At 38.2% G+C, this 26,657-nt stretch overlaps 1 protein-coding gene across 3 annotated transcripts in view; it reads right to left on the bottom strand.

The window, feature by feature from the left end:
- epn2 (epsin 2) overlaps positions 1-26,657 on the bottom strand; it is a 53,035-nt gene that overhangs the window by 10,378 nt on the left and 16,000 nt on the right. For 2 of the 3 annotated variants that reach the window (XM_078418145.1, XM_078418144.1), the window contains 7 exons: positions 21,874-22,663; positions 10,291-10,403; positions 7,027-7,134; positions 5,812-5,965; positions 4,819-4,983; positions 3,369-3,464; positions 1,230-1,448 (listed from right to left, as the gene is read on the bottom strand). In XM_078418145.1, coding sequence (XP_078274271.1) covers positions 1,230-1,448; positions 3,369-3,464; positions 4,819-4,983; positions 5,812-5,965; positions 7,027-7,134; positions 10,291-10,403; positions 21,874-22,471 — 1,453 coding nt within the window. In that variant the 5' untranslated portion in view covers positions 22,472-22,663. Of the gene's footprint in view, positions 1-503; positions 627-1,229; positions 1,449-3,368; positions 3,465-4,818; positions 4,984-5,811; positions 5,966-7,026; positions 7,135-10,290; positions 10,404-21,873; positions 22,664-26,657 lie in introns of all 3 variants that reach the window. The other variant, XR_013548678.1, reaches the window with a different exon arrangement.

The raw sequence follows: 26,657 nt of genomic DNA, 5'->3' as shown, positions 1-26,657 counted from the left end.
GAACAAAAGAAAATAGGTAGGTCACGTTTTCAAAAACAGAAGCAAATTAAAACTGGACCAAAGAAATACAGGACACTTCCTTTTGTAATGTGGCTGCAAAAAAGGTTGTATTTTGATTTTTTTTGCAAGCTTCTCAGTTTTGCAAAATGTGCCCATAACACATGAACAAATAATAATAAAACAAAAAAATAACATTTCCTTTTCTATTTAGTAGAGGCACATTACAAAAAAGTAGAAAGCGACAGTGTATGATGTCACAGATCAGTTGGTGAAGTTAGGCTGCAGAAAGCAATTTATTTTGTCGTCATATTTCCTGAGCTCCCATTCTCATAGCTGTACGATTCAATTGCAATGGTGGTAATGAAAGATTTATTAAAATGCCAGAACCAATTTCCTAAGCTGTTTTAAATCAAATACATCAGGTTAACCCATCTCGGATAAGTAACAAAATGGCCCAGCATTTACAGTCTTGCTGCTGACTGATGAATAAAGTTCAGACTTACATTATGCAGTTCCCCAAGTGGGAACTTGTAGAGAGAAGCGAACTCCATCAGTCGCAATGAGCCCTCTGCAGCGACAGGGCCTTCCATGACATAAATGTCATCACATGGAGGGTCAGAATAAGCCTTACCCATAAAACAGATGGAAAAATGACAGCTGGTTAAGCTATACCCCACTGTCAAACACCCTGGCATTCAAACATGAGGCAGAAGTTGTTCAAGTGGATTCTCCAACACATGGTCAGGAACTAGCGTGGACATCAAGTTATGTGGAATCAGAATGCAATTGATGAAACTACAAGCCAAGACTTAGGACTTTGCATTGCGAGCAGATATCCTGAAGTTGCAGAGTTATGCAAGGAATATTTTGCAGTTGCACAAGGCACTGCCAACATTTCCCTACAAAATTTGAACTATTATTTCTCAATGCATGCAAATACCTTGAGGAAAGTACAAATAACCACAGTAAAACCATGATGGGCCTGGGGAAATCTATCACTTTAGATTGGATTAGGAATCAGCCTGCAAAATGGTTGAACGCTGGTATGAAAACCCTCAAGTCTACTTCTCAATCAGTTTAAATTTTGAATGAATTTCACCTTTTAGAGAAACTAGTTGTGAGCCTCACCATACCACAAAACTCTTAACAAATCATATTTGTATGATGTTTTAACTTCAAAGCAGGTAGAAGAGTTCAGTTTAGAAGAAAAAAAAATCTCAAATTCATACCTGTAGCCAGAAAAGGATTAGATATACTGGATGGTTGCATAGGTTTGGATACCAGGGAATCCAGATTCACTAATGCTGCATTAGGACCAAGGAAGGATTCTGGTGTTTTCCGAGCTGCAGTCTGATTTGCTAGTGCTGAACTACCAAACTGAGTGTCAAGTAGATCTGGGCTAATTGAACCACTTGGCCGGGACCTTCCTTCCAACACATCAGTCTCATCTAAAGAAACAAAATCATAAACACTTAGCCATAATTAAAAACATATTTTCTTTTTGCATAGAGCACACTTGCATGGGTCGTCATATTTTGGCGTCATTTACAAAAAGTCCAAAGTTCGGTCCATGCGCTCGATGTATTGGAGCGGCTCGCGACCCAGGTAAGCCCCAGGCTGCAGCAGGGACTCCATCATCCTCGACCGGCTCGGCCCGTGGACCGACGTCTCTCTCCTAGCCCGCCCTCCTTTGTGTCCCAGGGGCACCTCTTGCAGCCGACCTTGAATGCATTGGAGGCAATACCCCTGGTACCTCTCCTACTGGCCTCATTCTAATTTACGACTTTCCCAACACAATGTCACCATCAAGTACATTTTTTCCTTTCATATTTCTGAAAGAACCATTCCCTGTGTAAATCCAGTCCACCTATTTCCACAAATATTCACTTTCCCTCTCACCCGCCTTCATATGCAAATGCTGGTGATTCCAGTTGCTGGAAGTGATAAGTGCAGATGACAAAAGAATGCAGATGGTGGCATTTACTAAAGGTGGGGAGTGTAATGCGGAATCAGGAGGGAGGGTTGGTGGTTAGAACAGAAATGGGGGGAGAGAAAAGAAAATGTGGGTGGGAGGGGTTGGGGGTAGAAGATGAGCAGGTGGAAAGGAACTGGCAATGGAGGTAGAGGGGAAGGAGAAATAGAAACCAGAAGATGCGACTGTTGAAGCTGGAGGAAATGTCAGAGAATGATGTATTGGATGCTGTTGGAGGGGGCAATAGGTTAAGAAAGTTAAGGACCAGAGGACCTCTATCCCTGTTCTGTCTTTGGGGAGTAGAGTGGAGTGAAAGCAGAACTGCAGGAAACAAAGGATATATAGATGGGAACTCCATCCACAGCTGCTGGGGTGGAGTGGGGATCAATGTATCCTGAAGAAAAAGGAATTTCACATGTCCTAGAGTAGAAAGCCTCTTCCTGAGAACAGTTGCGGTGAAGACGGAGAAACTGCAACAAAGGGATGGCATCCTTGCAAGAATTGGGGTAGAAGGGGGTACAATGAAAGGAGAGTCAGTGGGTTTGCTGTAAACAAATGTGGATAGTTTCTCCCTTGATATGAAGACAGATCGAAAAAGGGGAGAAATATGTCAGAAATGGTTCAAGTCAATTTATGGGCAGGATGGAAGTTGGTGTGAAGCTGATGAAATCAACGAATTATGCATGGGTGCAGGAGGCAGCCCCTCTGTAGCCTACATAGTGGAGTATGATTTGGGCAATGGTGCCAAGATATGTTAGGAATAAAGTGTGTTCAATGTAGCCAATGTAAAAAAGAGGGTAGACACAAAATGCTGGAGTAACTCAGTGGGACAGGCAGCATCTCTGGAGAAAAGGAATGGATGATGTTTCAGGTCGAGACCCTTCTATGTAAAGAAGAGGCATAGCTAAGGCCCACACAAACACCCACGACTACATCTTTTATTTGAAGTGAGAAGATCAGCGTAGATCAGCCTTGATTTAAACTTAGCTCAAAGGTTCTAGTGGCTTTTTTCTGTTTCTATTTACTGTGTTCTTACATACTTAACCATGGCCTGGGAACTTGCACAGTAATTAGTAACATACACTCTGTATTCTGGTTAAGGATGATCTGTGGGACAGGTTTAATGTATTCAAGAGAACAAAGTGAAAGTTATTGAGAAAACTATTTACATTGTGTGTCCTAATGGATTCTCTCATTGTTGATATACGTTTTCAACAAAACTGTTTCTCTTTCTATAGATGCTGCCTGTTCTGCTTTGATAACAAGCTGGTGAGACATTTTTCTTGAATATCATACTTGAGTACTTACTTGATATGATTAACATTCTAGAAACTATTAAAGTTGCACTGACCAAAGTTAACTGGGTAACATACTGAACAAATAATCACTTTTGTACCTGGCTTTTTTGATGAAGCTCTAAGGTCCTCAAAATCAGCAAAGTCATCCTTTGCTGCACCATTTAACATGCTGAAGGGATCAAAAGCTGTACTGCCTAGAGGGAATTGGAAAGAAAATGCAGAAGGGATATTACAGTGAATTACAAAATTTCTTCCAAATTACAATTCATTCTAATCAGTTTTGTTTCTAATTATGTACTTTATTCGTGTTTAGACTATGATTAACACAATACCAAGCTCAATTTAAATAAACAATCAGAATACTACTCAAATACAATTATGTTGAAAATTTTGCAAGCCAAATCCTTACATATTTAAGTTTTCAATTCACTGTCACACTGTTTGTTCAAAAAAGATATAGTATGATGTTTGCCGTCAATTGGCAAATTATCAAGTAGAAGAAAATTACAGCCCTGCAGTGCTAAATAATTTAATTAGCCACAGATAAATTAAAGGCAGTAAACAAAAATGTTCTGGATATATATCTGATACGCTTTGTAAATAAAATCTGATGAGTCCTTGTTGTTTAACTACAGTTATCTTTAAAATGCTAACAGGCTTCCAAATGCAGGCTGGATCAAGATGAATAGCTTAAAATTGCTGGCATATGAAGGTTTGGGTTTTCACTATTCAGTAGAGATTAAAAGAAGAATGAGAAGGACCATGATGGCAGATTAGATAAAGAAAGGATGTTCCTTATGTTGTGAAGTTCTAAACCTGGGGGTCACAATGCAAACTGGGAAATAGTCTACGACAGAAGGGAGTTGAGTCTAAATCATTAAAAAATATTCAATATAGAATTAGATAAAGTTGTTATGGCTCAATAGATCAAATGGTACAGGGGGGAGAAAAAAACACAGGGACAGGATACTGAATTCGGCTGCAATTGTATCGAATAGCAGACCAGGTCAAAGGGCCAAATAACCTATTCCTATTTTCTATATTTCTGTTTAATTGAATGGTTGCCATTGGACAAGAACCTGCAATTGACAAATGGCAAACATTCTACTATTTCAAACATAATTTTTCTTTGAAAACCATAGTTAGTGGAAACAAATATTACATTATTAAAAAAACATTCAATTTGACAGGTGTGTGCAATATAACATGGTAGCATGCTTTCCTTTCACTTTTAGACGGAGGTTTTAATTTTGGCTATGTAGATTCAATGGAGAAAAATAAATTTAGACAGCATGAATTTCACATTCAATAGGTATTAAAAACTGCTCAATTCAGCAATTTATCAGGTTTCACACAAACAGGCAATTCAAAGATGAAAATATCCCACTGTTGTTGTAGAAAGGGTCTTCAGAAACAGAGGCGGGACAAATTCTATAACCGTCTTCAATGTCCCTGTACCCATATCATGCCTGCATAATGGGTATGCATGATACTAACAAAATACATCAAACAAAAAAAATTACAATTTCCAGTTTTCAACAGGCTTACCAGAAATAGTGTCAGCTGAGGGGCCTGGGCCCCAGGGATCAGCTGATGGTGTCACCACAGCAGAGGTGGTCTGTGAACTCCATGGGTCTACGCTTTTAGTAAGTGTCTGTGGTGCAGATGAAGCTGAAGCACCCCAAGGATCAATGGTAGCAGTAGGTTTTGTATCTAATAAAAGACAAAAATGTTAGCACCATTTGGCAAAATGTATTTATTGTAATGTGTAACATGGCTGAGAACAAAAACATTCAGACAAAAACAAGATAATTTGGCACATTTCAAGTCCTTCCAACAACTAGAGAGCAGTCCTGATCTACTGTCTACCTCATTGGAGACCCTCGGACTCTCTTCATTCGGACTTTACTGGACTTTATCTTGCATTAAACATTGCTCACGTTATTCCCTTTATCATGTATCTGTACACTGGTGGCTTGATAGTAATTGCGTATTGTCTTAACAGGCACAAAAGCTTTTCACCGTACCTCGGTACACGTGACAATAGACTAAACTAACTAAACTTCACCCATTTAACATAAGCTTGTTTTGAATTATGCCAATTCCTGGCTATTATAAAAACTATCATTTAAAAGTAAAACTTGAGTATTCATTTCAGTTTCAAGATATCCTGCACAATGAATTTTAGATTATCAATTACTATACTTCAGATTTAGTGTGTTATTTTTGTTACATTATGTGTGTTATTCATCTTAGAGAAACTCTGATTACAAAGGAAATAATCTTTATTTATATTTGTGCGACTATTCATGTTTTGGTCTTGTGCTCTAATGGTTTAATATTTTATGCAAAATATTCAGAGATCTAGTCTTTATTTTGTTAGGGAAATTGTAGTTTTCTAATATTAGTTATATTTTTTACAGCGAAAAATGGAAAATATTCTATAATTCGAACTAACCAAATGCGACAGAAAAGTTGGAACCTCTGGATCATATCACACTAAACAATGCAAAGCCTATCTTCACTCAACACATTACTTACCAAGTGAATGCCACGGGTCAGATGCTACTGGGCTACCTGCTCCTCCCCAAGGGTCAGGTTTTTCTATTAGAACCGGTCGGACAGATATTTCCCACTGTCCATTTTTCTTTGATGTCGCAGCTGGCAAGGGATCCGTGAGAGTAACCATGGATGCCTGATGTGATATTTAATTAAAAAGATTAAGAAGAAACAAAATTATCTAACAGAAATATAACAAGAAAACAAAAACATGATCTGCATAGACATGCTGATGTATTATTCAAAGTAATTTGCAGATTTATAGAATTCCAAATTAGGGTATTATAAAAAAAGTATGCCACAGTGGTTTAAAAAAAAAATCATTCTATGTTTATATTATTGTACTTTTACTCTCAGGACAAAAAAAATCATGTATGATAGATAAACTGAATTCTCATTATCTGATACTTCTCTCCTATATTAACCATGTGCGAATGGCAGTAAGAAAATAACTCTCAATGATAATTTCATACCTGGGGATAGGAGGTAAAATTATGCAAGAATAGTTCAATTGACTATTTTCAATGGAAAAAGAAAGGTGCTCAGTTCCTGGTTTCCACCTCTCATAACAGGATAACATATGATGAAATTAACAAATATAAATTGATATGGAAATGCACCCCCACTCCGGGGGGGGGGGAATCTGAATGTTGATCTAGCAGCTAGATCAGTTTAAGCTTTGTTTTAATCAATTTGAAAATGATCTACTCAAAAATTGAATTATTTGATATGATTTTAAAATTAATATTGTAGGCCAGTTTTATTTTATTTTATTTTCTTGAGCAAAAACCCCAGGATCCATTCCCCAGCTAACAGTGCCACATTTAAATTTTCTCCTAACTGCAGGGCATACCATGAAAATGGAAAAATCATAATATTAACTATGAATAAGCTAAATTTCACAATTAAATTAATGCAATGCCTTTCAGCCCAACAAATCCAAGCTCCATACGAGTCTCTTTGTACCTTTCAACATCCAAACCACCAACATATCCTTCCACTCTATTCTTGCCTGCATGCTAACTACCTTCTCTCATTTTTTTAATATTAATTTCCTCATTTAATTATTATGTAAAAAAATCCTGTTTTCCCACCCTATGTTTAAATAACATTCCATGGAATTCCCTATTGCAATTAGTGACTCTCTTATATTTATGACTTGCGTGTTACTTTGGGTGCAGGCAACACTACCCTCACCTTTTTCTTCTTTGGAGCTGTGCTGCCCCCTAATACAATTGAATTTCTGCGACTCTCCTCCAAGGCCATCTGAAGTCGTAGATCATCACCACGGCGGAGGCGATCCTCCTACAAAGATTACCGTGCAAAATTGTAAAAGATTAGCTCTTTTGTTTTTAACAACTTTCAAAATAAAAAGTTTTAACCAGTGAAAGGGATCGGGCTAAACCAGAAAAATCAGATTAAATTTATCCTAAAGTGTCAAAGGGGCTGAATAATCTTCTTTCCCTGACCAAATGTGTAGTTATTAATAAATGCATATTTGAAGATTAGTAACATTTACCTTTTGATACGACTGCTCATATTTTAATCTGATTATTGTATAGAAAACAGACCTGTCATTTTATATTTAGTCAATATATTTTTGCTTTTAAATTCAATTCTTAGGTACAATTAAAAAATTAAAGTATCACATTTAGCAAATTTGACTTGCAATTCAAAATTGCCTTGATAAAAGTCGATAATGCAAGTTAGTACACGTGGCATCATCAAATTCCAAACTGCACAATTAATTTTCATTGTTCCAAGACGGGACACTTGGCAACTATGTCACTGTTCTAAACTAAAATACTAACAAAACAGATGTGAACAAGCATATTTTCTCCCATATTAGATTCAACTCTATCATCTCACAAATTTCTAATATCCAATATATTTTTTTCTGCTGCAGCCTATCTTCTTTTATACAATGGGATCAACGCTGCTATGACCAGCGCTCCTCAGAAATGTCCTTACCTACTCGAGAAAATTCTACATTGTTCAGAAAATTAATTACCGGATTTTAAACTCACATTTTTAAAGTTATGGGATCAATGTTGCTATGACCAGTGCTCCTCAGAAATGTCCTTACTTACTCGAGAAAATTCTACATTGTTCAGAAAATTAATTACCGGATTTTAAACACAGTTTTCAAGTTTCACAATATAATGCAGCACACGTATTTCTGCTATGCACAAAATGTTCCCTAAATGGTATCTAAACGTGCACTGCAGTTGAAATTTAAATAGCAAGTTTCACATAATATCCTTTTTAGGAGAACAAATGAATCAATGGTTATTTGATTAACCATTATAAAGTGCACAGTTATATTTACTGTGCACTTTTCCCACCCAAATATCTGCAGAAATACATGTATAACAAAAGATCCAAAAGTTTTTTTACAGATTATTTAACACCGTCTACCCAATGTGTCAAATATGATCTCAGTTACTAAATTTCAAATTATTCAAAAAATTTGGGTTGGAATTTGATTAATTTTCAAAGATCTATGGGAGATATCATGGAATAGGCAGAAAAGCACAATTTAAAACAATGTGTAAATTACAAACAGCTCTTACAAACCTGTGCATAGCTAGTTAGAGTGTGTAAATATAGTAGACACAATTTGATAGTACAACAACATTTAAATTGGAGATAAAGTGCACATTCTTGTAATACTTTTTGTTCATTAAATGTTTTTCGAACAATGATAATGCCTGACCACATTCGATAAGAAAAAAAGTGGAACAATGGGAACTGGGAGCAGAACAATATAGCCAATAGGACCTAAATTGTCTTGGATCTGCTTTTTCTCAAATTAGTGAAAACATTTACTATTTAAATATCATTGGCATTGTGTTCATAATCCTAGTGAGGCAAAAAAATAAAAAAGGTGCTTTATCAGTGATTCCAAGTAGCTATTCAGATTGTTAAAATTCTGTATATTGTAGTCTCTAGAGTTTAAATGAATGAGATCATCTGGTCGAAACTTAAAAAATACTTTCAGGACTTGACACTCTGGAAGGATGTTTCCCTTGGCTGAGTACTGTAGAACCAGGAGATCACTGTCTCAGAATAAGGAGTATGCCATTTAGAAACAGTTCCTATCATTCGTTTATTGTCATGTGTACTAAGGTACAGTGAAAAGCAGTGTGGAGAATCTTTGGATGTGAGATTGTGTAGTTGAGATTGCTGGATTTCTGCACATCAAAGAAATTATGGGATATGGAAATAGTGCAGGTAAATGGCTTTTGAGGCAGAAGATCGGCTATAACAGCTGGATAAGGGCCAAATGATAGTTTCTGCTTCAATTTCTAATGCTTTCATGTTTGCGTGGTATGAAAGCAGTAGAAGCTTACACAGTGATTAGTAATACAAAGACTGCATTTTGGCTAAGGGCAATCTGTGGGACAGGTTTAGTGTTTATGCAAGACAGCTAAATGTTTAGATTGTCAAGAAATTTGCTTACATTAACTTCAATTGAATTAAAAAGGGTTGATAACTACTGCTAAAGTCCCCATCTATTCAATGAAATGTTATGCTGATATGATAACAGTTAAGTGGCAAAGCTTTCGGAAATGAGGTTATTCATGATGCTTACCATGCTGCTGATAAAAGATTTCTGATACTATTGGTCAGCTAATGAGCGCTCTGTTCCTTTTCTATCAATTAACAATTACTGACTATCCCAAATGAGAAGGGGAGGAAATACATAAGCATTATTAGCATCAAGATACTTCCAAGATGATCTGTCATTCTGGAAAAGGCGAACTCTTTAACATCTGACAACATCAACCTATACTTAAATTGGTCAATCAGTTTTACCAATGATTGCCTACCTAAGTCGTTAATGGAACCTGTAGACCTAGCCCTTCCTTGAAGCTGGGATTCTTTCCACTGAGCTCCAAGAATCCTGCAAACCACTGCATATTGGATAGCAGTGGGAAATTTACCATGTGTAGGAAGGTAGAACAGCCAGGAATTAAACAGAGTACATAAAAGGATCTGAAATAGAAATTAAGAATCGGAAAGAGAGAGAACTGCAACAGAAGGCAGGAAGGAGAAAGAAAAGGTAGGATTTTAACATTACGTTTCTTGCACAGGGTGCTTCTGCATGAATCTGAAAACTAGTCTCAGTGCTTTCTTAGTTAATTGATCAAAAAGAAAGCATTCATAAATTTGCCTGCCAATATGATAGCTTTGTTTTTGTATAAAATAACAGGAGCAATAAATCCATCAAAAAACTGCTTTTATGGTGCCTTAATAGACTCTGATGTCTTTCCTGGAGTCCCCAAGTATTATGAAACTCAAGACTTGCAAAAAATATATAACCTGATAAAAAAATAATAACCTTGCATGTCATGCATAGACATCAGCAAATAAGTTCCTATTACACAGGATCACACAATCTGATTGACAATAATAACATACCAGGATAATGGAATGGTTAATTAGTGTGAAGTATACCTGTTCTGCTGCTTCCCTACTCATGGCCAATGCCAATTGCAGCTGAAGTTCTTCCTCCCCACTTGTTTGTGGTCTGGCCTGTTCCAACTCTGATGAAGCTCGTGGAGAGGTTGCTAAAAAGAAACAAATACACCAATGCTAAAGATCAAAAATAAGATTTGATTATATATTGCACTACAGCTATCAGAAATGGTATGAACCAGCATCTTTATCAAACAATTAAACATAATGGGATACTGTCAACCGCTTATATAGTTAAAATACATCCATTGTAAAGTAAATTGAACACAACCTGTGAATATACCCATGCCAAAATGATAAGATACACTCAGTCTAAATTAAAAAATAGTTTACAAGTACATTTGGGGTTTGATATTTACTAGAAATGTAGATTCAGCAATGGCCATATAGGGAACTTTCTCATTTTTAATATTTCGCATGCTCATATCCTCCGTTTTGCAGATAAATTAAAAAGACACCCTTAGCACACTAGTTATGAATTGTAAACAATTGTTTATGATAGATAAATACTTCATAAATGTACCCTACACTGTTGCACAAAACTGTGCAAGTCTACTAAAACAATTACCTTGGAATCACTAAATAAAATATTATTTGCATTCCTGTTCAGTTTTTGGGCTAGACATCTGAAGATTTAAAGTCTGTATAACTTTTACTCCCATAATTGAGTATGTTACTAGAGTACGTGACTGAGCTACTGTTTATTATTACACTGTTGGCCTTCCTCCATTGCAAGAGGTTTATCATGTCTGTGGAAAGTTATATTCAAAACACACATCCTTAGTAGAGAAAAAAATCAAAATATTTCACAAATGAAAAGATAATTGATTGAGCAAAGGCAAGGGAGTCAATAACTGACCAAGATCTTGGTGGAAAGCATAGGAAATGACCAAAGCTTGGAAAAGGTTTTTAAATATGGGAAATTAGGACAGACAAATCAAGAGAATACCAGGGAAGAGTAAAAAGACAGCCGTAGACTCTGCCTATAAATCAAGATATTTCGCTTAATATCACTATTAGTTTAGAGCAGCGTTTCTCAACCGGGGTTCCGTGAGAGATCGCTAGGGGTTCCGAGAGAAATAGTGATAAATAGGCTAATCATATGTAAATGCATTTTTGAGTCATTTTTGTGCTTAATTTCATATTTGTAATTTTATTATACACGTATGGCATATTCTTGGAAAATTCTTGGGTATTATAATAAAGTCTTCAACCTGTTATATCATTTAAATGTATAATAATCATAGGGAATATATTTAGCGACGTCTATACGGCGCCAGTGTGAAATGGCCTTTAGTGGTCAGTGGACAGGAGCTGTATGTGACGGATTCAAGTGACTCACTCGAGTACAGACGCATGCATCTGTCTGTGCTTCCTGGCCTGCAGGTACAATCCTTCAATCACCCACGTTATTCAGTAATTTTTGCCCATCATTTAGGGATGTTATATGAATGGGAAAAAATTAAGTATGTTTATGTTTATTTTTGTCAGTTTATGAAAAGTTTGTGTCTGTGTATGTTTTGTTAAGTTTATGAAAACTCTCTCTTCCAAGATTAGTTATTTTGTTTGCAAAGAGAAAGAAAGAGATTAATAAAGATATATAATAATCTTTATGTAGGGGGTTCACTGAGACATGAAAATCACTTCAAGGGTTCCACAAGGATAAAAAGGTGGAGAAAAGTTGGTTTAGAGATACAATGAATAACTTTGTTATGCATATTATCCAGCCAAATCATACCTTATATGAGGAGATCAGGTAGTATAAAAGAAGAATGCATTAGAAGATGTAACAGCTACAGAGAAAGTGCAGGTAGTGCAGGGAATTGAAGGCTTTGTGGCCAAGTTTGCAGATGATACGGATATATATGGAGCAGCAGGTAGAGTAGAGAAACCAGGGACTCTGCAGAAGGACTTGGACAGGTTGGGAGAGTGGGCAAAGAAGTGGCAAATGGAATACAGCTTAGCAAAGTGTGGAGTCATGCATTTTGGTATTAGGAATAAAGGTGTAGACTATTTTCTAAATGGGGAGAGAATTCAGAAATTGGAGGTGCAAAGGGATTTGGGAGTACAGGCACAGGATTCCCCAAAAAGTTAATATGTAAGTCAAATCGGTAGTAAAGAAGGCAAATGCAATGCTAGCATTTATTTTGAGAGGACTAGAGTATAAAAAAATAGGGATATAATGCTGAGGCTTTATAAGGCACTGATCAGACCGCATTTGAAGTATTATGAACAGTTATGGACCCCATATCTGAGGAATGATGTGCTCGCATTGGAGAGGGTCCAGAGGAGGTTTTATGAGAATGATCCCAGGAATGATTGGATTAACATATGATGAGCATTTGACGCCACTGGGCCGGTACTTACTGGAGTTTAGAAGGATGATGGGAGGACCTCATTGAAGCTTACTGAATAGTGAAAAGCCTGGATGGGGTGGATGTGGAGAGGATGTTTCCACGTGGAAAGTCCAGGACCAGAGGTCATAGCCTCAGTATAAAAGAACGTACTTTTAGAAAAGACATGAGGAGGAATTTCTTTAGTCAGAGGGTGGCGAATGTGTGGAATTCATTGCCACAGAAGGCTGTAGAGGCCAAGTCAATGAATATTTTTAGTATGGGTGTCAGGGTTATGGGGAGAAGGCAGGGGAATTGGGCTGAGAGGGAAAGATAGATCAGTGATTGAATTGCGGAGTACATTTGATGGGCCAAATGGCGTATTTCTGCTCCTATAACATAAACATTAACTAAAAAAAAAAGCAAAGGCTGCAACTAGATAGATTGGAAGATCGGAAATACATTCCGTGCATATAATAGATCCGTTCAAGACTCTGATCACAATGGGAAGCTACTCGAGTCTGGTGGCAAATGTTTTCAAACTTTTGCATCTTCTGTCTAATGGGAGAAGGGAGAATGACTGGGTGTGAGTGGTCCTTGATTATGTTGGCTGCTTTCCCGAGGCAGTGTGAAGCTGAGATGGAGTCAATGGGGGATTGGAAAAAGAGGTTGCTTGTGTTATTGACTTGCTACATTCACAACTCTGATTTCTTGCTGTCTTGAGCAGAGCAGTTGCCATACCAAATCATGATGTTTCTGAACATCATGTTTTCTATGGTGCATCTGTGCAAATTAGTTATTGGAGACATGCTGGATTTTCATAGCTTTCTGAGGAAACAGAGGCGTTGGTGTGCTTTCTGGATTGTAGTGGCAACGTGGTTGGACCAATACACATTGTAAGCTAATTTATGAACACCAAATATAGTTCACATTCAAGTCGCTTTGATATTGGAGAAACGAAAAGCAGATTGGGCGATTGCTTTGCGGAGAACCTTATTTTAAGTCTACAATAGTGACCTTGAATTCCCTGTTGTCTGCCACTTTAATTCTCTATCCCACCCCTCGTCTGCCACTTTAATTCTCTATCCCACCCCTCCTCTGATCAATCAATCAATTTATTTATTTGCCATATACACATAAATGTGCAGTGAAATGAAAAATTACCCGCAGTTCAACAATAAGATCAATAAGAATAATCAATAAAAATGCAATAACACATACAATCATAAACCAACACCAAACAAAAGAAACATCCATCACAGTGAGTCTCCTCCAGTCACCTCCTCACTGTGATGGAAGGCCAGAATGTCTTTTTATCTATCTGTGGCCTCCAGCGCTGTTACAGTGTCAGGTTGGTAGCAACTCAGCTTCTGTTGGGGCACTTTGTAGCCTTCCAGATTGTAAATCGAATTCTCCAATTTTTGCTAACTTGCGCTTTCCTATTTTCTTTTCTTTTCCTATTTGTAAAGTCCGGTCTGTTGGACCTGTCTCACAGTGTGGTGCTGCTAATGGAAACACATTGCACGGCCAATCTGAATCTGAATCTAAAACAATCTGAATCTCTGCTACAATATATCATTTAGCCTCACCCACAGATATTTCCTTGGCTTTGGCTACCTGTCCCTCCCCTGCCTTTGTGATATTGAAAACTGATGGGGGGTTTTCTGTTCCCATTCCAACCAAGGGTTTTGGATTTGAAATGTTAACCTTTTCTATTTCCATTGATGCAGCCTGACCCAGGCAAGCTTAAACATGTGGAGAGTGGATAGCAGGAAGCTAACCCATTTGCTCATATTAAGACCATATCCTCCTATGCCGGGCCTTTTTAAGTGCTTGCCTAAATGTTTCTTAAGTAGTAATTCTATCTAACTGCCCCACCATCTATGGCAACCCAAATCAGACATCAACCTCAAAATTTACCCTTCAGATTCACTTTGTACTAAAAAGATCCTTGCGGGAGGAAAATACATTTATAAAGGAAATCTCAAGGCATTTGTTAGGAGCAATAATAAAATTTGAGACTGTATGAGATCCAGTAATTTAAAATGTGGTAGAAGAACTAGGATTAGAGGTATTCTCAAATAATGCACTTTCCTTGTCCTCCATACAAATAACCTTCAATATCAGATGCAACCTCCAAGGCATTAAGATTAAGCCAAGTTTTTGAATATTAAGGCACATTATAAGTTCAAGTTCAATAGGCATATGCAGATATGAATGACATAAATTTACCATGCTAATAAGGCCCTTGAATGAAGTGGGCCTGGAAACTATACTGGACAAGTTAATTGGAGACTTGAAAAACTGTTTCTACAATAAATGTCTTATCCTTCCCAGACTAAGGCCAACAAATCCAAAGCAACAATCATCCTCAAAGAAGATTTTTATTTTTCTTATCCTTCCTTTGCAATTCCGTGCTTGTCAACATCCTCAAAATCACTTTGATCTCTGGTCAACTTTCATGCAACCCAAAAGTCATCATTAGGTTACACAAAAATCTATAGACATGGGGAGGGAGGTGGGGAGGCATAAAAGTAGCAATTGGGATCTTCTCCAGAGAAATCTAAGAGAACATATTTGGGGAATGCAAACAAGGCAAGATGGTAAGATACTAAATATACAGAATTAGAGAAATCTTGGAAAGCATAACCTCAAATCCTTAATGGTAGCAGAATCGGTAGTTAAGGTGGTTAAGAAAGCATATGGAATTACCTTTCTTAATTAATTAAGGTACAGAATACAAGGACAATGAAGTCCTGCTGGGACTGTATAAAACTCTAAAAATATTTAGCAGGTCAGGCAGAATCTGTTTCTTTTGCCACAGATGCTGCTTTATTTATTGACTACTTTCAGAATTCATATATCCAGAATCAAGTAGTAGTGTGGCTGTGAAGAAAATACAGAGTTTCATTGCACAAAGACAAATAAATTGAACTGGCAAGGATGAGGCGGAAATATAATGTGGAAAAATGAGATAATTGGTTTAAAAAGGTGATTTTTTTAAAACGATGAGAGACGGTGTTTAATAGAAACTAGATGTCCTTTACACAAATCACCAAAGGTTAATGTATTGATGTAAGATGTAATGAAGACTTATCAGATCGATTCCTGATATACGTCTGTCATACGAGGAAAGATTAAGCATGTTGGGTCTTGCTCAAGTTTAGTTGAATGAAAAATGAAGTGAACTAACAGGTGAATGATGGTTGGAGGAGTCTCTGTGGCCAAAGGGCCTATTTCCATGCTGTAGCTCTAAACTAAAATGTTTACAAAATTCGCAAGGTAATTACACAGTTGGAATTTCTCCGGGCTCGAGTGTCTAGAACAAAGGGTCATGGTCTCAGCCATTCAGAACTCAGATGAAAAAAGAAACATCAACTAGGAGTGAATCTTTGGAATTTCTACATAAGGGCTGCAGACGTTCAAGAAAGAGTTTGATGGACTTTTAAATATTAAAAGAATCATTGGTAAGTTAGTGGAGAAACCATGGGCTGACTGAGTGCACAGCAGGCAGGAGAAACTGAATGCTGTACTCCTACTTCTATGTCTTATATTCTAATAAGCAAGGCTAGTCATGATTGTATTGCAATATTTGAGTCCAGGAATAAAAAGTGGGGTTAACAATTAATGAGGTAAACCAGTGACTGAATCAAGCAATATGATGAGGTGGAAATATGTAGTTTTAATGATGCTATAATTTGCTCAGTCTATATATAGAGAAATAAATGTGGAAATTCAAACCCTGCAGATGCTGGAAATGTGAAATAAAATGGAAAACTGGAAATACTCAGGTCAGGTAGAATATATGGAGGAAATTCACCATTAATGTTACATGTTAACTAAGCTGGGCTCGCCTGGTGACATGACGCCTACGCCATCTCCTGGCCCAGCACATTGCTGAAAGATATCTGCTCAATACTAGAGAATAAGAGAAAAAGTAGCATGTTTGCTGGATCAAAGGGAACATATATTCAAACTTGCACGTTGTGTTGATAAAACTGCCAAAAATCTTGGATTTTATTAATATGCTGTACAAAAATGAGAAAGTTATATTAACCCCTATGAAATGCTGGCTAGATCTCCATTGAAATTGGCTATTCAATTGTGTACATACTTTATGAAGGACGTCCAGACCTTAGGGAAGGTGCAGAGGAAATCTGAAATAAAAACAGATAATGCTTGCAATGCTCAGAAGTGAAAATTTATTCTAACAAGCACCAATGCTGAGGGATTTCAGCAAAGTTGATGAACCAAAAAAGCTGAAGCTGTTCTCAGTGCATGTTTAACATTCATTTTCAAGCCGTTCATGATTCTGAACAGCTAGAAATAAGGGGAAACTTACTAACTCTTCTGCCTTCTAAAAATAGAGTTGACTAAACTTAAAGCGATTGGCAAATAAACTAGGGAGTTATGATCTGGAATTCATTGCCCAAAGGAATAGTGAAAGCATACTAAATGGCAACTTTCAAACAAGAATACATAAATATATTAAAAGAAAACACTTTTGATAAGGTTGTGGGGAGACTATCAGAAGCGAGACAAAATGAAGAGGCCCTATCAATCAATGAGCACAGACTTAACAGAGCAAAACAGCAACTTTTTGTGCTGTATCATATATTGAAATGAACCACATAGTCCCATTGAATCATTATATGAGATGTTATCACAGATACATTTTAGAGAAGAGTTCCTCATTAGGAATGTTGTCAAGTCCAAAACAAAAAAGTGCAATTGTAAAAAAAATTGTTTGGCCCCAGTTCTCCAAAAAACATTTCTCTCCATTGATTATTAGAAGAGACTTCAGCAGCAAAAAGCAGTTGGAACAGGTTGGCAGTGACAGAAAAAGCAGGGTCTAGAAGACTCAAGAATTAAGAATTAAGAAGAATGTTCTTCAAAATCAAGGCAGGAATGAGTAGCCAGATACATGTCTCTAGTATAATACCACCTTCATGTGATATGATCAGTCCTCAAGAACATGAATGGAATTTTAAGAGTGCCCATGGCATATATTCAATAGGATTCTCCAGCTTTTTAATACTGAGGAAACTCTAGTTATGCTCTGCAGTTCTGCATATTAACTTCATTGATGGGAATTAACTATTATTTGTAATAAATAACTATCCTAACGCTCCTACAATACAGGTACCCCCCAGGTTACGATGGTTCGACTTGTAATAGTTCGACTTTGCGATGGTGCAAAACGGCAGCGACCCGCAGTGAGCAGCCGCTCGCTTCCGGGCACGTGATCGCGCGTTTTCAATGCATTTCGAATTACAATACTTTCGGTTTCTGATGGGTTTCTCGGAACGGAACCCCATCGGAAGCTGAGGAGTACCCGTACCTCCAATAAATCAGTACCATGATTTACATTTTCAATGATTTGCAATGCCGAACATGTCTACAGGGTTGGCTAACAGGCAAATGCAGTGAATATAACATATAACATATAACATATAACAACTACAGCATGGAAACAGGCCTGTCCGGCCCGACCAGTCCACGCCGACCATTCCCCTGACCTAGTCTCATCTACCTGCACTCAGACCATAACCCTCTAATCCCCTCCTATCCATATACCTATCCAATTTACTCTTAAATAATAAAATCGAGCCAGCCTCCACCACTTCCACCGGAAGCCCATTCCATACAGCCACCACCCTCTGAGTAAAGAAGTTCCCCCTCATGTTACCCCTAAACCTTTGTCCCTCAATTCTGAAGCTATGTCCCCTTGTTGGAATCTTCCCCACTCTCAAAGGGAAAAGCCTACCCACGTCAACTCTGTCCGTCCCTCTCAAAATTTTAAAAACCTCTATCAAGTCCCCCCTCAACCTTCTACGCTCCAAAGAATAAAGACCCAACCTGTTCAACCTCTCTCTGTAGCCTAAGTGCTGAAACCCAGGCAACATTCTAGTAAATCTCCTCTGTACCCTCTCCATTTTGTCGACATCCTTCCTATAATTTGGCGACCAGAACTGCACACCATACTCCAGATTCGGCCTCACCAATGCCCTGTACAATTTTAACATTACATCCCAACTTCTATACTCGATGCTCTGATTTATAAAGGCAAGCATACCAAACGCCTTCTTCACCACCCTATCCACATGAGATTCCACCTTCAGGGAACAATGCACAGTTATTCCCAGATCCCTCTGTTCCACTGCATTCCTCAATTCCCTACCATTTACCCTGTACGTCCTATTTTGATTTGTCCTACCAAAATGCAGCACCTCACACTTATCAGCATTAAACTCCATCTGCCATCTTTCAGCCCACCCTTCCAAAAGGCCCAAGTCTCTCTGTAGACTTTGAAAATCTACCTCACTATCAACTACACCACCTATCTTAGTATCATCTGCATATTTACTAATCCAATTTGCCACACCATCATCCAGATCATTAATGTAAATGACAAACAACAGTGGACCCAACACAGATCCTTGGGGTACTCTACTAGACACTGGCCTCCAACCTGACATACAATTGTCAACCGTTACCCTCTGGTATCTCCCATTCAGCCATTGTTGAATCCATCTTGCAACCTCACTATTAATACCCAACGATTTAACCTTCCTAATCAACCTTCCATGTGGAACCTTGTCAAATGCCTTACTGAAGTCCATATAGACAACATCCACAGCCTTGCCCTTATCAATTTCCCTGGTAACCTCTTCAAAAAATTCAAGAAGATTAGTCAAACATGACCTTCCAGGCACAAATCCATGTTGACTGTTTCTAATCAGGCCTTGATTATCCAAATAATTATATATATTGTCCCTAAGTATCTTTTCCATTAATTTTCCCACCACAGACGTCAAACTAATAGGTCTATAATTGCTAGGTTTACTTTTAGAACCTTTTTTAAACAAAGGCACAACATGCGCAATGCGCCAATCTTCCGGCACCATCCCCGTTTCTAATGACGTTTGAAATATTTCTGTCATAGCCCCTGCTATTTCTGCACTAACTTCCCTCAAATGTCCTAGGGAATATCCTATCAGGACCTGGAGACTTATCCACTTTTATATTTTTCAAAAGTGTCCGTACCTCCTCTTCTTTAATCCTCCTAATTTCCATCATTACTCTACTTGTTTCGCTTACCTCACATAATTCAATATCCTTCTCCTCGGTAAATACCGAAGAAAAGAAATTGTTTAATATCTCCCCCATTTCTTCCGGCTCAGCACATAGCTGTCCACTCTGACTCTCTAATGGACCAATTTTATCCCTCACTATCCTTTTGCTATTGACATATCTGTAGAACCCCTTGGGGTTTACTTTTACATTACTTGCCAAAGCAGCCTCATATCTTTTTTTCGCTTTTCTAATTTCCTTCTTAAGATTCCTTTTACATTCTTTATATTCCTCAAGAACCTCATTTACTCCCTGCCGCTTATATTTATTGTATATCTCCCTCTTTTTCTGAACCAAGTGTCCAATTTCCCTGGAAAACCACGGCTCTTTCAAATTATTATTCTTTCCTTTCCACCGTTCAGGGACATAAAGACTCTGTACTCTCAAAATTTCACCTTTAAATATCCTCCATTTCTCTATTATATCCTTTTCATAAAACAAAAATTTCCATTTCACTCCTTTTAAATCCTTTCTCATCTCCTCAAAATTAGCCTTTCTCCAATCCAAAATCTCAACCCTTGGTCCAGATTTGACCTTCTCCATAATGATATTGAAACTAATGGCATTGTGATCACTAGACCCAAAGTGCTCCTCAACACATACCTCCGTCACCTGACCCATCTCATTTCCTAACAGGAGGTCCAACACTGCCCCTTCTCTGGTAGGCACCTCTATGTATTGCTGCAAAAAACTATCCTGCACACATTTTACAAACTCCAAACCATCCAGCCCTTTAACAGAATGTGATTCCCAGTCTATATACGGAAAATTGAAATCACCCACAATCACTACTCTGTGCTTACTACTAATATCTGCTATCTCCTTACATATTTGCTCTTCCAATTCTCGTTCCCTATTTGGCGGTCTATAATACACCCCTATAAGTGTTGCTAAACCTTTCTCATTTCTGAGTTCCACCCAAAAGTAAAGAGGGCCATTTTCTGACTGGCATCCTGGGAGCAGTGAATACCACCGCGATCAGTGCTGGAACTGCAACAGTCTACTACATATAGAAATGACAGTGGAAGGAAAGCAAATACATGTCTGCCATATATACAGACAACAAATAGAGAGACTAGGCTTGTATACATTGGAATTTAGAAGGATGAGAGGGGATCTTATCGAAACATATAAGATTATTAAGGGGTTGGACACGTTAGAGGCAGGAAACATGTTCCCAATGTTGGGGGAGTCCAGAACCAGGGGCCACAGTTTAAGAATAAGGGGTAGGCCATTTAGAACGGAGATGAGGAAATACTTTTTCAGTCAGAGAGTTGTAAATCTGTGGAATTCTCTGCCTCGGAAGGCAGTGGAGGCCAATTCTTTGAATGCATTCAAGAGAGAGAGCTAGATAGAGCTCTTAAGGATAGCGGAGTCAGGAGGTATGGGGAGAAGGCAGGAACGGGGTACTGATTGTGAATGATCAGCCATGATCACATTGAATGGTGGTGCTGGCTCGAAGGGCCGAATGGCCTACTCCTGCACCTATTGTCTAGACGGAAGTATATAAATTTGTAGGGGGCATAGACAAGATAGACAGTCATGAATCATTTTCCCAAGGCATAAGTACTAAATAAACAAGAGGGTGTAGATTTAAAGTGAGTGGAAGACATTTTAAAGGGTGATTTATGTGGAAAGATGTTTTAAACCAAAAAGTGGTTGATATCTGGAACTCACTGCCTGAGAAAGTGGTAGAGCCAGATACAATTACTGTTTAAGAGCCATTTAGACAGGCACTTAAATAGAAGTATACAGACTTAATGTGGGCAAATAGGATGTTGTATTGCATCACCGTCAGAATTCCTCTGAAAATGTCTTACAATGCTTTACATAAATGGAAATTGGAGTATTTTCCCTAAATTTCCTTTGGCATTCTCATTTAAAACAAGCTTTGACATAATAATGCATTTTAGTCGTTTATTATTTTCATTAAATATTACCTCAATATGATGCCATGGTGCCATAACACATAATAGAAAATGTACAATTTCAACTATACAGTCACCATAATTAAAACCATAAAGTGAAATAGTAAATGTAAGGTTCATCAAGAAACAGTAAAAAAGATGCATAAAAATGAAAAAAGTTTACTCACAACCATGATATGAAGCAGGTGATCCTCCCGATTTTCCATACTCGTGTTCTGAATAACTGGTGGACAGGTTAGGCTGACTTGACCCACGACCAAAAGTAATTTGATTATTGCTTCCTACTCCTGTTGCCACTTGAGCCATACGTTCTTTTGTTTTAAGAGCTTGGCTTCTCTCTGACTTGAGCCTTTCATCGTCCTTCAACAAAGTGACAAGCTGTTTTGACTTCTCACGTACATTTATACCTTGATCTTTACCATCACGATCAATGTACTGAAAGTCTTTCAAGGTCTGAATAGCAAATATATTTTCCTTGCACTGTTGTGCAACTCTTTCAGATCCAGTTTTTATCATATAGTCTAACAGCGTCAGAGCCTTGTAAACATGCCGCCAATTCTTGCCATGATCATTGAGACGCTTCCATATCATACTCATTATTTCTGAGAATGCCACAACGTTATAGGTTAGATCTGCAATTTCTGTCATTAAGGAACTAGAGGGTCCCCAAGGATCATTCGAGGTTGCCTCGCGCACTTTAATTTCAGCTTCAGAATAATTGTTCACAATGTTTTTCATTTGCCGTCTAATAGCTGATGTAGTCATGATGAACCTTGTCAAGACGTAATTGATCAGAAAAGGTTTTTCTCCAGTTACTCAATGGTATTCAATGATTTTCACATCCAACAACTATTGCTGGGAACACCATTGAAGATCTTTGTATATTTCAATGCCTGTTGCGTGCCTGTTGGTGAAATCATTTCCACTCAAAGCGAATTCTCAGTTTTCCCAAGTAACCTGTGAAAATAAACATCTATAAATAATGGCATTTTAGATCAGCTGGACCAATAGTAATTTCAATCATTTACATTTTAGGAAAACATTGAGCTGCAACAGTAGCAATTCCATTATTTTAAATATATACTGATGAAACTAATGAAAATAAATAATGTTAAAATGTAATGTGGTTGAGAAGTTTTCCCATCAACATTACATGAAATTACTTTGGATTATTGAGCATCTGCTCCAATATTAACATACCATAGTCAATTGGACTTTTTATTTTTAAAAATCCAATTCTAAATGAAAAAGTAAACACTTAAAACTTTGATAGGGCCAGATATTTATTCAGCAAGCTCTTAAGAAAATTACTGCCCTATCTTTTGAAACCAACTTTGCTAAAAAAAAATGGACCAAGCTTTTGTTAAGTTAACTCAGAAGCTAAACCAGGGCAATTAGAGCAGTGCGCTTTATCAAAATGGTGGCAATAACGTGCAAGTACAAGGTCAGGATTATTTGATCACATAAGCAGCAGCAAAATGTCAAAGGGTAAATTTTCCTTAACTATTCATGGGGGTTACTCCTTTAAAGTTCTGTCTCAACAAGGGAGACATCAATTGCCTGCCCAAAAAAGTGAGAAATTAGGAGCACATAGTGGCCATTCATCTTCCTTAGTGCAGAAATAGCAGGGGCTATGACGGAAATATTTCAAACGTCATTAGAAACGGGGATGGTGCCGGAAGATTGGCGCATTGCGCATGTTGTGCCTTTGTTTAAAAAAGGTTCTAAAAGTAAACCTAGCAATTATAGACCTATTAGTTTGACGTCTGTGGTGGGAAAATTAATGGAAAAGATACTTAGGGACAATATATATCATTATTTGGATAATCAAGGCCTGATTAGAAACAGTCAACATGGATTTGTGCCTGGAAGGTCATGTTTGACTAATCTTCTTGAATTTTTTGAAGAGGTTACCAGGGAAATTGATAAGGGCAAGGCTGTGGATGTTGTCTATATGGACTTCAGTAAGGCATTTGACAAGGTTCCACATGGAAGGTTGATTAAGAAGGTTAAATCGTTGGGTATTAATAGTGAGGTTGCAAGATGGATTCAACAATGGCTGAATGGGAGATACCAGAGGGTAACGGTTGACAATTGTATGTCAGGTTGGAGGCCAGTGTCTAGTGGAGTGCCCCAAGGATCTGTGTTGGGTCCACTGTTGTTTGCCATTTACATTAATGATCTGGATGATGGTGTGGCAAATTGGATTAGTAAATATGCAGATGATACTAAGATAGGTGGAGTAGTTGATAGTGAGGTAGATTTTCAAAGTCTACAGAGAGACTTGGGCCTTTTGGAAGGGTGGGCTGAAAGATGGCAGATGGAGTTTAATGCTGATAAGTGTGAGGTGCTGCATTTTGGTAGGACAAATCAAAATAGGACGTACAGGGTAAATGGTAGGGAATTGAGGAATGCAGTGGAACAGAGGGATCTGGGAATAACTGTGCATTGTTCCCTGAAGGTGGAATCTCATGTGGATAGGGTGGTGAAGAAGGCGTTTGGTATGCTTGCCTTTATAAATCAGAGCATCGAGTATAGAAGTTGGGATGTAATGTTGAAATTGTACAGGGCATTGGTGAGGCCGAATCTGGAGTATGGTGTGCAGTTCTGGTCACCAAATTATAGGAAGGATGTCGACAAAATGGAGAGGGTGCAGAGGAGATTTACTAGAATGTTGCCTGGGTTTCAGCACTTAGGCTACAGAGAGAGGTTGAACAGGTTGGGTCTTTATTCTTTGGAGCGTAGAAGGTTGAGGGGGGACTTGATAGAGGTTTTTAAAATTTTGAGAGGGACGGACAGAGTTGACGTGGGTAGGCTTTTCCCTTTGAGAGTGGGGAAGATTCCAACAAGGGGACATAGCTTCAGAATTGAGGGACAAAGGTTTAGGGGTAACATGAGGGGGAACTTCTTTACTCAGAGGGTTGTGGCTGTATGGAATGGGCTTCCGGTGGAATTGGTGGAGGCTGGCTCGATTTTATTATTTAAGAGTAAATTGGATAGGTATATGGATAGGAGGGGATTGGAGGGTTATGGTCTGAGTGCAGGTAGATGAGACTAGGTCAGGGAGAATGGTCGGCGTGGACTGGTAGGGCCGGACAGGCCTGTTTCCATGCTGTAGTTGTTATATGTTATATGTTATATATAACAACATTGGTGTTGCTTCCCTGACTATGTAGTGCGACTCAAATACTTTTGTACAACCAGTAATCACACATTAAACAGAGAAATGACCACTATCCATTGATTTTAACTTATATAAAACTGAACAAAAGATTCCTTGATTGATATCTTCCTATTTTAGCATTTTATTTAAAGTAATGCACTAAAAACTAAATGGATGCAGAAAAATATAAAATATGAAGCCATAACGCAGGCGGAAAAGGCATCTTCAGAGTGTAGAATTTCTACATTGACAGCAGAGATCAAGGTTAAGCTAGCTTCATATCATATCATATCATATATATACAGCCGGAAACAGGCCTTTTCGGCCCTCCAAGTCCGTGCCGCCCAGCGATCCCCGTACATTAACACTATCCTACACCCACTAGGGACAATTTTTTACATTTACCCAGCCAATTAACCTACATACCTGTACGTCTTTGGAGTGTGGGAGGAAACCGAAGATCTCGGAGAAAACCCACGCAGGTCACGGGGAGAACGTACAAACTCCTTACAGTGCAGCACCCGTAGTCAGGATCGAACCTGAGTCTCCGGCGCTGCATTCGCTGTAAAGCAGCAACTCTGCCGCTGCGCTACCGTGCCGCCCTAGCTTCACTAGGTTAACTGACTAATGGATTCATTTACTGTGATGTTGAATAAGTGTAATAGTGCTCCTACACAAAAATGCCAAAGTGTCCAAATACTTGCATGCATTTCATTTTCAGGCAGACAAAAAAAGCTTCAGCAGGTATCCTCAATTAACTGTTGCAAAACCAACCAAATCGTGCTTTACAAGATCCATTCTCCCTTATTAATTTCCCATGGAGCAGAAATTGAGAACTAATTCAACAAGTGAATGATTTCCCTGAATGCTGAATATATTACCGAAAATCTCGTAGAACAAGAATTATCTTATAAAGATCTTTAAAATAAACCACAACTAAAAGTATGTTACATTGCAATTTTTTTTTTAAAACAGAGGACTATGATCTTAAAAGCCTAGATTGTTCCAGTACATTTAACTTTGCATGTTTATTTCAGTATGTAGTAGTACACAAAGATACTAGAGGAGCAAGATGAACCACTCCGTCAAAATCGCCTATACTGAAGTGTAGTACGCAAAGGAGCGGAACGGCCGCCATTTTAGTAAGCAAAACCCGCCTTTCGCTATGCCTCTCACAATGTAATCAGTGTTGTGGGGGAACAGAATGTGTGATGATACCATAAAAATGCACAATATATCTCATCTATCAATTCACAGATTTTTGCTATTTTTCCTTTTTAAATGTTTCTGCAAGTTTCTGCCTACTAAAATGGTGCCATGACATACTACGGTTTTTAGGGTGGAGTGATCTATCTTGCTCTGCTCTATTATCTTTGGTAGTACAGTCCTGTAGATCATTTCCTCATACATGATACTCAACTCCAATCCAATAGGAAATGAACTACAACCCGGAATATGCTATGTTCTAATGCTGCTTTATTCATGTTCATAAATGATAGGAGCAGAATTAGGTCATTCGGCCCATCAAGTCCACTCTGCCATTCAATTATGGCTGATCTATCCCTCCCTCCTAACCCCATTCTCTTGTCTTCTCCCCACAACCTCCGACACCTGCACTAATCAAAAAGAATCAAACCCGGGTCTCCGGCGCTGTAAGCCACTGCACCACCATGCTGCATTTATCCGAGGAATCCAAGAGGCTTCCTCATGATAAGAAAGGGAACCAAGAATCCTTGCAAACATGAACAAGGGGTGACTGCTGCAACTTCCATGCAGTAGGATCAGTAT

This window comes from Rhinoraja longicauda, chromosome 21, assembly GCF_053455715.1.
Source record: "Rhinoraja longicauda isolate Sanriku21f chromosome 21, sRhiLon1.1, whole genome shotgun sequence".
NCBI lineage: Eukaryota > Metazoa > Chordata > Chondrichthyes > Rajiformes > Arhynchobatidae > Rhinoraja > Rhinoraja longicauda.
The sequence above is the reverse complement of the archived record's forward strand: the minus strand, read 5'-3'. Positions and strand labels throughout refer to the sequence as shown.